Source organism: Malaclemys terrapin, chromosome 6 (assembly GCF_027887155.1).
Source record: "Malaclemys terrapin pileata isolate rMalTer1 chromosome 6, rMalTer1.hap1, whole genome shotgun sequence".
Taxonomy (NCBI): Eukaryota; Metazoa; Chordata; order Testudines; family Emydidae; genus Malaclemys; species Malaclemys terrapin.
This window is the reverse complement of record NC_071510.1, coordinates 1,190,132-1,207,120: the sequence shown is the minus strand read 5'-3', so window position 1 is coordinate 1,207,120 and position 16,989 is coordinate 1,190,132. Positions and strand designations below refer to the sequence as shown.

The window sequence follows — 16,989 nt, the reverse complement described above, 5'->3', positions numbered from 1 at the left end:
GCCAGGCTAGTAGAGGCTTCTAGCTGCACAGCAATAGCATGTTCCAGCTTGGGTCTTACCTGTTATAAATGTCGTCATCTTCGCCACCCCAGCCCCAGTAATTATTAGGAAATCCATTGATTTTTACGAATTGCTCCTTGTTTAAAGCAGACACACCTCCGAAATACTGATTGTATGGTAAACTGCAAGGGGGAAAAGAGCTTTGTTAGTGCACCAGGCTTGTTACTGAAAAGCCAGGGCTGGATGGTGCCATCAGACACAGCCCTGAGCAAAGGGGTGCATACATTGCACCCCTCGACCTACTCCCACGGGCACTGCGACTCCCAGCTTCTGCCTGGTCTTCCGGAGTAGGGCTAGTGATGATGCTGGCCTGGACCAGCAGTAAGTTACTGCCCCACCCCTAGCCCTTGCTCTACCACCCTGGCCAGTGAGTCAGTCTGTGGGGCGTCACAGGGGGGCAGTCAGTGGCTGAGTAGCCTGGCTCACTGCTATGGATCTGGAGAAGAGGTGCAAGAGCCCATGCCAGATATACGTGCAGCATTCGTATAGCGTAGCCCAGTGAAAAGCAATGTCCCCTAGGGCCCGGGCAGGGCTGTAAATGGGCTTGTTATGAGCAAGTTTAGAACAGGCTTCCAAGGGCAGTATTTAAAAATGAGCCTTTGCCCATTTCCTAACAAGGTCTGCTAAAAGGCACATTCTCCCTGCAGGGTGAATAAGCAGGTGGCTAGGAAGAGGCATACCACAGGAATGACTAGCGGGGCGGGGCTGGGGTCAGTCACTGGAACGACTAGCAGGGCGGGGCCAGGGGCCGGGGTCTGTCACTGGAACGACTAGTGGGGCGGGGCCGGGGTCTGTCACTGGAATGACTAGCGGGGCGGGGCTGGGGTCAGTCACTGGAAAGACTAGCGGGGCGGGGCTGGGGTCAGTCACTGGAAAGACTAGCAGGGCGGGGTCGGGGTCTGTCACTGGAAAGACTAGCCGGACAGGGCTGGCGGGTGGGGTCTGTCACTGGAATGACTAGCCGGCCGGGGTCGGGGGGTGAGATCTGTCACTGGAATGATTAGCAGGGCGGGGCCGGGGTCGGGGTCTGTCACTGGAAAGACTAGCCGGCCAGGGCCGGGGTCTGTCACTGGAATGACTAGCCGGCCGGGGCCGGGGGGTGAGATCTGTCACTGGAATGACTAGTGAGGCGGGGCCGGGGTCTGTCACTGGAAAGACTAGCCGGCCGGGGCCGGAGTCTGTCACTGGAATGACTAGCCGGCCGGGGTTGGGGGGTGAGATCTGTCACTGGAATGACTAGCAGGGCGGGGCCGGGGTCGGGGTCTGTCACTGGAAAGACTAGCCGGCCAGGGCCGGGGTCTGTCACTGGAATGACTAGCCGGCCAGGGCCGGGGTCTGTCACTGGAATGACTAGCCGGCCGGGGCCTGTCACTGGAATGACTAGCCGGCCGGGGCCGGGGGGTGAGATCTGTCACTGGAATGACTAGTGAGGCGGGGCCGGGGTCTGTCACTGGAAAGACTAGCCGGCCGGGGTCGGGGCCTGTCACTGGAATGACTAGCCGGCCGGGGTCGGGGCCTGTCACTGGAATGACTAGCCGGCCGGGGCCGGGGGGTGAGATCTGTCACTGGAATGACTAGTGAGGCGGGGCCGGGGTCTGTCACTGGAAAGACTAGCCGGCCGGGGCCTGTCACTGGAATGACCAGCCGGCCGGGGCCGGGGGGTGAGATCTGTCACTGGAATGACTAGCGAGGCGGGGCCGGGGTCTGTCACTGGAATGACTAGCCGGCCGGGGGGTGAGATCTGTCACTGGAATGACTAGCGAGGCGGGGCCGGGGTCTGTCACTGGAATGACTAGCCGGCCAGGGTCGGGGGGTGAGATCTGTCACTGGAAAGACTAGCCAGCCAGGGCCTGTCACTGGAATGACTAGCCGGCCGGGGTCTGTCACTGGAATGACTAGCCGGCCGGGGTCGGGGTCTGTCACTGGAAAGACTAGCCGGCCGGGGCCGGGGCCTGTCACTGGAATGACTAGCCGGCCGGGGCCTGTCACTGGAATGACTAGCCGGCCGGGACCGGGGGGTGAGATCTGTCACTGGAATGACTAGCGAGGCGGGGCCGGGGTCTGTCACTGGAAAGACAAGCAGGGCTAGGTGTGTGTGTGTGTTCATGCATTAGGTGGAGCACAGACACATTTAGCATTTCTCTTTTGGTGCTGTCTTCCCTGATCACTCACCCACCATAACCACAATGCCTCAGCCCATACATTAATGGCTGAAAATTCTACCACGCCGCCATTTCTAGGTGCAGATATCTGTGGGGTTTCCCTGTCAGACAAGTCATGATGAATAAGCTGATGATATGGCCAAGAAGATCATATCCTTGTCCCCAAGAGCAGGCATGGTGACTGTTGGTCGGCAAGGGACACACTCTCCTCACAGCAGAGCGTACTGGGATTTTCCAATATCCCAGGGGTAGCCATTCTGGAAAACCTCCTGGCCCAGAAATCCTGACAAATTCTGCTAACACAATGCTAAATACACAGGGCCAAAATCACCCGGGACTTAGGTAGGAGCAACCCCACTGCCTTAAATGGAGATACAACGGCATTTACTGGTTGCTTGAATGGATAAAGGATAAGATGAGCACAAAAAATCTGAAAAAGATCAACTTCTATTTTTTCTACTCCTGTGACTGATATTTGAAAACTTTTAAGAACAGTTACTTAATCTCTCCTGCAGACAAACCTTTTGTTCCAGTCCTACATTGTGACAAATTGCAGCTAGGAGTGATTTTTCCAGGCCTTCAATATGAGGTTTATACTGGAGATGCTGCCACTCTGCCATGGGCATGGAAGGTTAAAATACAGATGAGTAACAAACAGTCCATTGAAAAGAGCTCTCACCGAAATCCAAACTTATCCATCGATACAGAAAGGTGCCGTGGCTGGCTGTAACACTTGTAGATGTTCCTGTCGTCCATTGGAATTAGGTCTACGTCACTAAATACAAAGCAACCATAGTCATATTCTTTCAAAGCTTCTTCGAAGCCTACGTTCAGAAGTTTAGCACGGTTAAAGGTTTCTTCTCCACCCTAATTTAAAACAAATAAAAACAATTAAGCACCTTAAGGAGGTTAATATACACTGTCCATTTCTTACCTGTTACCAAGTGTCCCATCTGTCACACTGGACCTGCACCGCCACCAACAGAGTCCAAGTCCCCTGAGCCCTCACAGCATGGGTGATGGAATATGACTAGCACTACAACCCATCTAAAGAGTTGATGCCCCCAAACTCCTTTGCCCAAATGCTGTATTTTCTGGGCAGCTGAATTGATGTGTAGCAGTTCAGAGACATATGGGGAAATTGAAATGGTAGACAACAGAATAACCAGAGTTGGACAACGCTCCATTTGTCCTGCTAGTTACTGGCACATGAGATCTTAGAAGCACAGGTTATCCCCACTTCACTCTCTACACCACCCCATCGCACAGGTGAACCCCATCAACCTTGTGTGGGCATTAGAGGGGAGATGATCTATGAAATCTCCCTAGCTCTGCACCGGACACTGCCTTCATGTACAGAATGTGACCCAGCACTGGTATTTTGTGGTATCTCAAATTAAACAAGTGACCTTCCTTTCTAAATGTTCAGCTCGTACTAAAAACCCTCCTCAGGTGAGGAGTTTGGGCAGAATCTCAGAAAAGCGCCTCTTGGTTTGAGTGGGAGGAGGTGTTTTGGGCCAAGGCTAGTGGTTCTAGGAAGCACATGAAAGAACAACCAGTTCTCTTCACAGAGGAGATAGCTACTAGGGTGTGAAACCTCTCCCCAGGCCTCAGAGGTGCTTATACACTCTAGTGAAGACTGGGTGACTATAAGGGGTGAGAGGAAGGATGGCTTTGTGGTGAAGACACTGGGTTCTCTCCTGGCTCTGCCCTATTAGTCCCTGGGCATGTCACCAAAGCCAGCTCAGCAAAGCACTCATTCACATGCTTCCTCTGAGCACACATGTGTGCTTAATGAGAGTGAGCCATGTGCTCAAAGTGAAGTTCTTTGCTGGAGAGGGATGGGAGTGTAAACACATTCATAAATGCTTTGCTGACGTGGGGCTGAGGCCATATCTACACAAGGAGTGTGCTACCAGCCTAGGAATACTGATATGCTGTACTGGCCAAGTGCCCCTAGTGTGGAGACAGCTCTACTGGCAAAGCTACTTTCTACTGGTTACGGTAAAAGCCAAACAAGCTAAGCTAGTTTGCCGGTATAACTGTATTATATGTGGGGCTTCTGCCGGCCAGGGATCACGCCCCTTCACATCCCTGACCAACAGATGTGTGCTGGCAGAAGTCTGTAGCGTAGACCTGGCCTTAGCAAGCGCACTCTATCGAGAGGACCGGCAAAGTATCTCCTGACAGTGCCTCCCAGGGGCATTGTGAGGAGAATACCACCAGCTCTTGGCACTATGGTGATAAGCATCTAGGAAAGCTTGTACAGTTCAGAAGACAACTCCTCAGCTGAGGTCTAAACATGGACACCAGCTGGGGTGGGAGCCTCTGGCGCTGCCCCACACCTTACCTCCATCCATCTAAGAGTCTGAGGAGATGACTGGTTGGCTACACACACAAGCATCACTTCCAAAAAAACAATATCTTCATTAACGATCTGGAGGATGGCGTGGACTGCACCCTCAGCAAGTTTGCAGATGACACTAAACTGGGAGGAGTGGTAGATACGCTGGAGGGTAGGGATAGGATACAGAGGGACCTAGACAAATTAGAGGATTGGGAAATCTGATGAGGTTCAACAAGGAGCAGGGGGTTGGACTAGATGACCTCCTGAAGTCCCTTTCAACCCTGGGATTCTATGATTCGGCTGGGACACGGGAGTTCTCAATCGGGTCAGACCACCCCTACCACTGCAAGCTTGAACTGGCATCTGCTCAGCTGGCCGAGCACATCCATGCCAGGGACACAGACAGCAAGCATTTCATCCATTTGGTGTTTTCCACTCTATGCTTTACGCCTAGACTCTCTCGCTGTAGATTCAGACAGGTCTGTGGACCCTAGAGGCAGCAGCTGTTTCTGTGATGGGGCTGTTATTACAGTGTGACTCAGACACAGCCCTTGGCTTTGCTGCAGCTTGGAGGACTGTAGGCTGTGATCCACAAGCCCTAGCAGGCTAAAATGCACTTGTGCATGGTCCATGGAGAGTTGTCTAGGCACATGGTGCTAGGTCCTCCTCATTTCCAGTGGCTAAAATCTACCCAGCCCTTTCCTGGTGGGATGGGTCCCTCCCATAGGCAACTGCTGTACTTGCCACAGGGACATTGTGTGACTGTGAATGGAAGGGGGGCAGGGAGGGGCTCTGTGAGCATTAAGGGGAGGGGAAGCCGTTCACAAGACATGATCCCTGCTATGGAAAAGCTTCTGAAACCCCATCCCAGCAAGGACGTAGCCAGGGCATTACAGCTGCGATCAGAACAGGAAGGAGCACACTGAGGTTTTTTGTGTGTATTTGTTGTTAAAAAGGGCTGTGTGTTTCTCAACTGGTGACAATTTAGAAGCACTGTCAGGGCTGGAGTAACTGAGATTTAAATTTCCCAGTATCCCACGAGCTGCTGAAGGGTTTGGCCTCATACTAATCCCAACGCTTTCAAAAGGAAAAATACAGAAGTAGGAAATTCACTGTGTTTTGTACTCTCTCTCCTGATTTATTTTTGTGGGGGGTGGTGGGAGGAGGCTTGGTAAAAGCAGAATTAAAAAATCAGGGCCAGATTCTAATACCCTTTCTCTGGTTTAGTATCACCTTGCTCTATGAGTGCTCTCCTTGGCTTCAATGGTATCATTCAGTGTAACGAAGGCTATTAAAGCCGGGCCCTGAATCTGTACTAAAATAAATAAATAATATCCTCTTCCTCTTGGCAAAAGAAACATCACCCTCTAGGGGAATGCCACTGTGCCCTGGGTTCAGCCAGCTGTTACTGTGTAGCTAGCTTCCACTCGCATTGTTTGCAACGTGTCTGTGTGGGGCTCTGTTATCCCCACTGAGACCTAGCGTCCAGCCGCAGCACATTCGGTTACTTCTGACGTTTAAGCAGGAGGCAAACAGCTGGCATTCTTGCTAACGTGACAATCTGTGCTGATTTATTTGCCTGTCCTCTGGTTATGCAAACCAATTCAGATCTGAAGGACGATAGGCAGCAAGCACCTGTGCAGAATGTGTCACCATGCAAACCTCAAAGGGAGTGCCTTTTTCCTTTTCCATGCATAGAACGGACCATCGCAGCGGGTCTCAGCAGCACACACAAGGCGGATTCACAACCAGGCAAGTGGGTAACCCTTCGCATACAGGGCAGAAAGTTGGCAGCCTGATGAAAACAAAGACTTCCCCTTCTTCATCATCTTAGGACTTAGAACTTGCCGAGCCAAACTGAACAACAAGTGCTGTCCGTGTTAATGCCCTGTCAATTAACATGAGAGAGGCAAATCTGTACCAAGAGAATCCCTCAGATGGTAGAGTGGTCATTCACATGGTGGAGACTGAAGCCAAAAACAGAAGAGTTAGAGAAGAAATCCCTTTTGCTTCTGTGACTCAGCTACCCCCAGACAAACTGCTTGATACTTGATCTAGCAGTGGCTTGTACAGACTGCAGTGAGGGATCTAGAGCCATTTGTCTCACCCATGGAGGCTGGAATGCTAATTCTGTGGGGCCTACCAAATAGCTAACTTCCACAGCCCCACACATGCACCCCACCATGCCAGAAGAGAACCTTGCACTTTGACCAAGCAGGAAATATGGCCCAACTGAACCCTGTGCATTAGTCTATCACAACCCTTGAGGCTCTACCCTCTACATGGAGACCACTAACAAAGGAACAGCAGCAGGCTCTCACCGAGGAAGGGGCAACTGTAGTTAGACCTTCAGGGCTCTGTAGATGTACAGAGAACACCTTCGCTTCTTTGTCACTTCAGGAAGAAGAGCACCCTGTAATTAAGCTGGGCAATTCTGCCATCCCTGTCACAGCAGAGGGAAGGAAAGGAGCCCCCAGAAAACTCCTCTTCCCTGCTTGGTGGCAGGTTGGAAGCCTATCTAGCTCGGAGAGGGGAGTGCAGTCAGACTAGACTCAGACCGGTGGCGTTCTATGGGAGCAGCTCTGCTGGTGAAACTGGAGTTACCTGCTCTGAAAGTCTTAGGCTACATCTACACTACAGGGGGGAGTCGATTTAAGATACGCAAATTCAGCTACGTGAATAGCGTAGCTGAATTCGACGTATTGCAGCCAACTTACCCCGCTGTGAGGATGGCGGCAAAATCGACCTCTGTGGCTTCCTGTCGACGGCGCTTACTCCCACCTCCGCTGGTGGAGTAAGAGCGTCGATCCCCGAGAGGTCGATTTCTACCCGCCGATTCAGGCGGGTAATGTAGACCTAGCCACAGAAGCAAGCTGTGATCTGAAGCTCCTGGATGGGCCCAAGGGCAGGGAGGCCAGCTTCTGTCCCATGGGCTCTGAAGGCTGTTGCCAACTGCCAGCATGGCGAAGCCTTTGAAGGAAAGCAACAGGAGGCTTCATTTTGTTTAGAAAAACCTCTTCTAAGCCAGGAAATACCAGCTGCCCATAATACTGTCCAGCAGTGGGGAAGTGGCACAGAGTATGCAGAGCTGTCAGACACTGGGAAGGAACCAGCAATCCCCCTGTGGGACATGAACTGAGTGATAATTGCCATCTTCAGCCTCGGATGTCCACTGAAAGTAGGAAGCACAACATGTACTCCCAGGTTCCCATTTCTGCACAGCACCCCCTTCTGGGGTATGTATACACTACACACTACGCCTAGATTCTGACTCAGGTTTGAGCCTAAGACCCCACACCAATCAGTCTGCCCCGGGTCAGCAAGCACTCAGGACCCAACTCCTAGAACCCGGCTGGGGAGGGGCGGGGGCGTCAGTGCCCAAGTACCACTGTGCTTTGGCAGTGTGGACACAGCTCAGAAGGGCTGCATAGGGCAGTGTGGATGCGCTAGCACAGCTGAGAGACCCGGGTCTAGCAACTGTAAATGCCGCTTTGCAATGCAGTGCGGTGGCTCGAGTGTGGGTGTGGAAACACACGAGCTGGGTTTACAATGCAGTGTAGATGAACTCTAGAGCTCGGAGGAGATGGCAGCACGCGTGGGAGAGGGTAAGGCTCTGGGCACCGGGCTTACTGCAGGGGTGACAGAGATCCCCTCAGTGTGGCAGGGGGCATGTCTGTGTTACACATTAACACGGGGGGTTAGAGAAGTCTTGGGGACTTGGACATCCGACTCCCATTGGCCGTCTATGGGGTTTGGACGTCTAGCCCCTTTGATGCGTCTGGAAATCCAGCCTACCATCTCTGCTGACCCCCCAGGAGCACCTGGTGGGATTCCACAGACCCCTACACTGCAGCTTACTTCTCACACAAAGGGACCAGTGAAAGCCTCCAAACGCATTTGAAACCCACCTACCTTGGGTTTGGAGGCAGGTTTCAGAGGGGGAAGGCTAACATACTGCGCCTACTGCTCCCTTCTCGTAGCTCCACGCCTGAGGTGGCAGCATGGGGAGTGCAGGGTACTCTTGTCCCTGAATACCGAAGCAGCCTGATCGCCACGTTACCAACAGTGCTGTGTCACCAGCAGCACAGGGAGAGACATTTTGGACAGGACTGTGACCGGCCTGCTTGCGTGCAAGTGTCTGTAGGATCATGGCCTTAACGCTTAGGTGCCTAACTCCCCAAGAGACATAAGAACGTCCATATTGGGTCAGACCAATAGTCCATCCAGCCCAGTATCCTCTCTTCCAACAGTGGCTGGTGCCAGGTGCCCCAGAGGGAATGAACAGAACAGTTAATCATCAAGTGATCCATCCCCTGTCGCCCAGTCCCAGCTTCTGGCAGTCAGAGGCTAGGGACACCCACAGCATGGGGTTGTGTTCCTGCCAATCCTGGCTAATAGCCATTGATGGACCTGTCCTCCGTGAACTGATCTAATTCTGTTTTGAACACTGTTACAGTCTGGAGCACATGACTTATGAGGAGAGGCTGAGGGAACTGGGATTGTTTAGTCTGCAGAAGAGAAGAATGAGGGGGGATTTAATAGCTGCTTTCAACTACCTGAAAGGGGGTTCCAAAGAGGATGGATCTACACTGTTCTCAATGATACCTGATGACAGAACAAGGAGTAATGGTCTCAAGTTGCAGTGGGGAAGATTTAGGTTGGACATTAGGAAAAGCTTTTTCACTAGGAGGGTGGTGAAGCACTGGAATGGGTTACCTAGGGAGGTGGTGGAATCTCCTTCCTTAGAGGTTTTTAAGGTCAGGCTTGACAAAGCCCTGGCTGGGATGATTTAGTTGGGAATTGGTCCTGCTTTGAGCAGGGGGTTGGACTAGATGACCTCCTGAGGTCCCTTCCAACCCTGATATTCTATGATTGGCTTTCACAACATCCTCTGGCAAGGAGCTCCACAGGTTGACTGTGCGTTGTGTGAAGAAATACTTCCTTCTATTTGTTTTAAACCTGCTGCCAATTAATTTCATTGGGTGATCCCTAGTTCTTGTGTTCGGTGAAGGGGTAAATAACATTTCCTATTCACTTTCTCCACACCAGTCATGATTTTACAGACTTCTTTCATATCCCCCCCTTAGTTGGCTCTTTTCTAAGCTGAACAGTCCCAGTCTTTTTAATCTCTCCTCATATGGAAGCTGTTCCATCCCCTAATCACTTTTGTTGCCCTTCTCCCTTACCTTTTCCAGTTCCAATAGATCTTCTTTAAAATGGGGCGACCACATCTGCACACAGTATTCAAGATGTGGGCGTACCATGGATTTATATAGAGGCAATATGATATTTTCTGTCTTATTATCTATCCTTTTCTTAACGATTCCCAACATTCTGTTAGCTTTTTTGACTGCCGCTGCACACTGAGCCAATGTTTTCAGAGAACTATCTCCTAGACACTTCTTTGAAAGCCCCAGTCTAAATCTACATGTATTTGATTACTTCTCTAGGACTGCTGCAGCATCCAACGCGTTTCAAGTCCACACTGGACGTTATTCACTAGGAATATTATTGACTCTTCAGGCCCTGGTGCCATGCAGCCAGCAGTAGCCACAACATTGCTGCAGTGAGTAAAATAATTCCTTAACAGAAAACACCAGGAACAGAGCGTGGCGCAGAAATGTCTGTTATTTGACTTGCAGCTGGAGGTGCGTGCTGCCCGCTGAGCAGGCCATCAGCAGAATGCAGGGAATGCAGTGCCGTGGACACTTACAGGCCACACAGTTGTCAGCTGCTTTCCAGATTGAAGGTGAGGAGATTAAGGAATAACCAGCTGTTGCGGGTGCCTTGCACAACTGCCTTCCGACACACATGCAAAAGAGAGCAATTGGCGTTGCTCCCAACAGAAGGTCCGGGCTGTTCTGAGCAGCCTCCTCACAGGAGACTCTTATTTTTCTTCTCAGTACCCACAGGAGATCATAGAAACAACAGCATCTGCCTCTGCTGTACACTATCCCACAGGCAGAGTGACCCAGCAAGCTGGCAAATAGGAGCTAGGCAGCATTTCTTTTTATTCTTTCAAAAACACAGCCAGCAGCTCCATCCTGCCCTGTGAAATAACATGTAAAAACACAACACCCACAACATGAGCACAGTCAGATACCACACAATGTATCACACATGCAATCATAGCATAGCCAGGGCCAGTGGGAAATTGCTGGAAAAACAACTGAAATTTGCAGGGAATTTTCTAATCCTCCCCAATCCCTCTACCCACTTTAGTAACATAATGGGACACTCACAGCCATGTGCACAGTCAAGTTGCTAAAGAGAACCCTCTTTTTAAAAACTTTGTAAGTGCATATATCAGGGTGAATGTGTTAGCAGGGGTAACTGTGGATGTAGCTACACTCAGCAGCCAAGTCAAGTGAGGGCTCTAGGAGGGGAAGGCTGGTTCAGTGGCTGAGGTGCTAACTCAGGAGACCCAGGTTCAATTCCCTGCTCTGCCACACACTCCGTGTGTGATCATGGGGAAGTTCCTCACCTACAGCAATGGGATTGCTCTGCCTCCCAGGGGGGCAGGAGGATAAACTCAGTACAGACTGGGAGGAGCCAAGTAATGGGGCAAGAGAATTATGTAGGGAACAAATAAGCACAGTTCCCATCCTGGAGAGAGTGACTGAGATGACACCCAAACTGGTCACTTGAGTTTTACCTGGGAGGAATTTGCCCCAATGTTTTTAAAGACTGCCTCGTCCCCAGGAATGGACACCAAAGGAGGAAAGTGGTTACAGGGAACGGATGGTCATCTCACTCACAGGCCTACTGGTGCATTCTACAACTCCTGGAGTGCCTATCCCATAATGCCCAGGGGCATTCTAAACATGAGGTATGGCATTGTGGGATGTAGTTTGGAGGACCAGCTAAGCTGGTGGGGCAGTGGCACTTGTGGCTTCCATTGTTGTCTGGGCTGGGTCAGGTAGATCTGACCTGAAGATCTCATCTCAGGTGTTGCAACACATTGTGACCAGTGCTTGTAGATTACGCGGCATGACTGTTGTTTGCAGATGCAAAACATTAGAGGGATCTTGCAAGTTCCAGCTGTCCTAATCAATTGTTCATTGTAACATCTTTTTTATCTCCCACAAGCAAGGCACAGCTGCAGGTTTATTTCTTAGATTACCCATTTTAATAGATGTTGGCATGTTAATGGCCCAAATTAAGTTAACACTTAATTGAGGAGAACAGGCCAAAGGTCAGGTTCACAAATGTGTTGATGGTATTTGTTCCACTGAAGATAGGTGATTGCCTCATTAACTGGGGTTGGCAGAAATGTATCCATTTACATCAGGAGGAATTTAAAAAAAAAAAAAAGACTAGATTTTAAAAAACAACAGACCATAAAATTGCTGCTCTGCATCCCCCCTCCCCCGCTCATGTTTTCCACTGGCTCTGGTTATACCCCAGACACTTTACAAATACCACTTTTCTGACTTCAGTCCAGCATTAATGTGGCGCATTTCAGCCAGCCAAGAATTGAATGGTGAAGATGCAATGGATTCATGCCTGAATTGCATTGCACTGAAAGGAAGAAGTTTGACATTACCAGTGCAGCAGCAGTAAGGGTCAGCGCTCCTCTCTCTTTCTATGAGATGTAGGGTACAGAAGAGCACGTAGGTGGAGTGCAAGAATCAGATCACACAGTAATTTTCCTTGCTTCAGTGACTGCTTTGCTATAGACACGATTAACAAGTAAAGGTAAAATTTCCCCACTAGAAGGAAAAAAAAAGAAAGAAAAAAAAAAAGGAAGGATGGATGCAAAGGGAAGGACAGACAAGAAAAAGAGAAAAGCAATTGTCAAGACAGCAGAGAAATAAGAACGTTTTCCTCCTCTACTTCTGTAACCGCCCCTGACGCAGCTTTCCTCTCGCCCCCACGGAGGGTGGCGGCTGGCTTAGTGCCACTGACAGTTCTCAATGTTACCGACATAATGTTTCAGAGATGTGCAGAACATGTTTAGACTTCAGCACAGGAGAAGGCAAACATTTTAGCTGCAAATTAGGTCACGTCAGTTACTACAGATAATCATTGCCCTCCCGTCAAGGAGATACTTGCAGAAGAATGAACTGTACCTCACTAGGGTCTGTATACTCAGTATATTGGCACCATGTCTGTTTAACTCTTCAGCAAGGGGCATATTTTAAAAGACTGACTAGATAATTTTTGTGCAGGTTAATTTTAGAGCATGTAATAAATGCCCTATGATATAGTTCAGTCGCCATGACCAGGCAGTGCTCGCCTTCATTGCCAGGCACTAACCACTGGAGATTAGTCCCAGCGGTGCTATCACCACTGTGATGTGGATATCCACTCACTAGCAACTAGCCCAAGGCCACAAGTCATTTTTCAAAGGCCCCTGAAAAGCTATCATATGATAGGAGATATTTACAGTGAGCAGTAACCCCAGTCGTAGGACTGAAATCCCATATTTTAAACAAGATCCTGCACACCCTAACATTTAACATATGAAACTTAGAGCAACCAGTGACCATTTATTAGAAACGGCCACACACCACTAACTTATGACTTTCCAAGCTATGCAAATGTTCCCAACTTGTGAAACTAGCATGTTGGGTGAGAGGAGCATTCTGGTGGGAAGAAGTACAGAACGCAGAGGCATCCAGCTTCGCCCCCACCCCCACACGTGTGTTTTCAATGGGGATTTTACCAGAACACTAGTTTCACTATATGGGCAAACAAAATATATGCATGTTCACAGTGGATCCTTAGTGCATCAAAATACCATCTTCACGAGCTAGGGGTGGCTGGGTATTTACGCCACCATTTGTGAGAGGCGTGTGGTCTGGAGAGCTGCACTCTAAATGGTCATTTATGCTATGCTGCAAAGGGGGTCTGCAGAGCAACTTCAGGGATAACATTTAGTATAGTTAGTCGAGCATGTTATTACCAGTTGTAGGAAAGCTGATTCCATCACCAGTATGGTCTGATATATAAGCATGTTACACATATAAACAAAAATGATTTGAGGGGGATTAATGACAGTACATTATAATCTAAGCTAAAATAATCTGTTATTTGCAGTTGCATATCATCTGTAAATAGAGCACTCTGCCATCACAGAAACATGAACAAAGTCATATCAAGCACAGCAGGTAAGTATTAACATTCCTTAGGTGAGTATTTACCATTAACATAAATACATAGCAATCCATTTCCTGAGGCATAGAGAAAAGTTCAAACCTTTCTGCTGCACCTGAACATACCAACTGAGCTTGACTTTAGATACCATCCATTGTTGTTTGCAGTGTTGTCGTAGCCAGGTTGATCCCAGAGTATTAGAGAGACAAGGTGGGCAAGGTAAAGCTGAGCCGATAAAAGATATTACTTCACCCACCTTGTCTCTCTTGACTCTAGAAACAGCTATGCTCCAGGGAGCGTGCCTTTCAGCATTGCACAGGGCTGGGATCCAAAACTAGACAGAGATGCTGTGTTAATATCTATGTGCCAGATACTCAGAGAGACTTCACTGGCACCCTTCGGAGTGATAGAGGTGCCCTTTCATCACAACTAATGCATTTTTCGTAACTTGTTAAGCTGCTCAATGTGTGCACAACAGCCAATTTTTTTTGGAATCATGGCATATGCTCAAGCCAGTCATGTTGTTTGGAGAGGGACATAGGCAGGGCTAAAAGGCAAATACACCTCTACCTCGATAGAACGCTGTCCTCAGGAGCCAAAAAATCTTAACCGCGTTATAGGTGAAACCATGTTATATCGAACTTGCTTTGATCCACCGGAGTGCGCAGCCCTGCCCCCCCGGAACACTGCTTTACCGCGTTATATCCAAATTCGTGTTATATCGGGTCGCGTTATATTGGGGTAGAGGTGTATATTGGAAGTAATGCCAGTAATTTTTTTCTATTCCATTTACTTGAAATGGACTTGTCTACATCTATAAGAGATCTATGTTCTATCCACATGCAGGATAGTTAGTGCACTGTTCCTATTAGTGTTACTGGGGGTTATCTGGGTATCTGGCCTGCATCATACAGGCGGTCAGACTAGGGATCTGATGATCCCTTCTGGCCTCGGAATCTAGGACTGAAAGTCCTGCACAAGTTGGTGATAAGTGTATCCTGGTGGAAATAAGATGAGACTCTATTACTAAAAGTTCTCTTCAAAATGGCTACTTAAGTAGAAGTTACTCACAAGGAATTTGCCTAACTTGAGAACTGGATTTCAGTTTACTGGGGGAAGCATTTTTCTAAAGCTATAAAAGCAACTAGCAGAAGTGTTTGGATTTGTTTGCAGATTGTGCAGTGAAGATTCCCGACTCTTCACTCTTTCATTTTGTGCATTATTCTGCTCAACCAGCAAGTTGGTTACTGAGTATAAGCCAACTGCACCTTTGCACGGAAGTATTATAGCCATTATTCTGTGAACGTATGCACGTCCCAAGTCCTTACCTGATTGATGACATACACTCCATAGTCAAGCTGTTGCCTTTGAAGGATTGGGTGGAGATAATACAGCCAGTACTTCAGATGCTCATCACGGTTCCTGAATGGTATGATGATTGCTACTTTCTGAAGTGCTTTACAGTCTTTTGGAGCATATCGGCCTCCTTCTCTCACTTCAGGGTTTATCTTCTCAACTTCCTCAAGATTCACAGGCTGGGAAAATTCCACATGCAGTGCACCAACTGGAAAGGACCATGACAGACAGTGAGTATGCAGATTCCAAAAGACCCATACAATTCTCTGTAAAGGTTTGAAGAAACACATTTCTTTTATAACCAAGGATGGGGACATGGGTGGAGGAGGGGGTTTGGATCTGAATAAAATCCTATGAACATGAAAAACTGCCCTCTTAACCAAGCACAACAAAACCAGCTGCACAATACAGGAGCAGCGTGAGATCCTGCCCCACTCAGGGAAGATGTCAATGTGCTTTGGATCAGGCCTCAAATTTGTATCGGATATTTACTAGGTCTGAAAGTCCTCAGACCTGCCATAGGTCACTGGCTCCTACATGGAATAACAACCCAGCATGCATTCTGCTGTCAGCACACCCTGGTACCAGCCCGAGGAGAGAAGAAACACTCCACTTAATCGCTACCCCGCAATATAGTGCGGGTCTTACATGGTTTAAAAACAATCTCCTTACTCCAAGGACTAAACACATGCAAAATTAACAAAACCCCCTTTTTTACTAAGAATACCCACAGAGCAACTGAAAGTACACCCCACCTTTAAAGTTCCTGTTCTAGAAACAGGAAACAAAGCCATATTTGCATTTAGGTTGGCAACTTCAGTGCCTGGTTTCAGTAGAATAGGTTTGGAAAGTGCCACTGTCGTCTTCCCTGAAGCAGGGGTTTCAAACTGAGGGGCTCATAGGCAAACATGGCTATTGTATTAGTGTTACTTCAAATAAGGCCGCACATAGCTCAGAATGGTGGCTGAACCCCATGGGAACAAGCCAGTCACAGAGGGCATGACCCCCACAGCAGGGGCTGGTCAAAGGCTCTGAATAAAAGGGTGTGTGTTGGGGGGAGGCAGGGGAGAGACTGAAAATGGGTAATAACTAAAAGAAAAGTATCCCGACAACAAAAGCCAGGCTGCATACTCTGCCAGCCCCCCCTTGCCAGGGTGCTGTGCACTCCTCAGCGCAGAGGCCCGTCCTGGGACTAAGGCTGGGGTTGACCCCTCAGTGCAGTTGTGGGTGCCCTGGGGAAAACTCAGTCAGCTCAACTGGTGCAGACCCTGGCCTGTCCTTCTCTGCACTGTGACACATTACCACAGTCCAGCAGAATTTTGAACCACTGTGTTTGCCAACATGGTGCTCACCAGACCTTGCAGCTGGTGCAGAAAAGGACCCATCATGTTCAGTGTTGTGCCAGTTACACCCTAATGTGCTGCCAAGTCAGGGCTACTCCTGAGCCCAGACAAGGCCTCAGACACTCTACACAGCAATGTCATCATCAAAACGACAGGGTGGGGGCACCAGCCAAGTCTGCAGCCGCACACTGGAGAAGATGGATTCTTTTTCATTGGGTGGTTTCTCCGTAGCAGCTCTCTGCTCTGAGTCAGTCCTGCCCATTCTAAAACAGATGCAGGGGAAATCCCACAACCTCTCCAAGGCGTGAGAGCAGCCCAGGGAGTAGGAGCCCCCAGTAACAGAGGCCAAAGTCCCTTGGGGGCCTCTGACTAAGGCGCAGAGCACCGTGAGCGGAGTGTCAGCGGGCTGTTTGCTTTAAAGGAAGAATTCAGAAAATGTCAGCTCTTCCGTCTGATGGTGTAAACACACTGCGGAATAGGGCTCAGCTTTAGCTAAACCCTATTGGCATGTCCTTCAATTTAATCATTTAAAGGCCATCTGCACTTCATCCAAAGCACATATGTTTTTTTGGAGAGATGTTAGGTTCAATTCACATTTGGATGAGCACAATACCAGACCTGC

The 16,989-nt window shown here is 49.2% G+C and overlaps 1 protein-coding gene across 1 annotated transcript in view; it reads right to left on the bottom strand.

Moving 5' to 3' along the window:
- Positions 1–16,989, bottom strand: part of B4GALT1 (beta-1,4-galactosyltransferase 1) — a 74,573-nt gene that overhangs the window by 8,364 nt on the left and 49,220 nt on the right. Inside the window, exons 2-4 of the mRNA XM_054031604.1 lie at positions 14,997–15,232; positions 2,902–3,089; positions 60–182 (exon numbers count right to left, since the gene is read on the bottom strand). Coding sequence (XP_053887579.1) covers positions 60–182; positions 2,902–3,089; positions 14,997–15,232 — 547 coding nt within the window. The remainder of the gene's footprint in view (positions 1–59; positions 183–2,901; positions 3,090–14,996; positions 15,233–16,989) is intronic.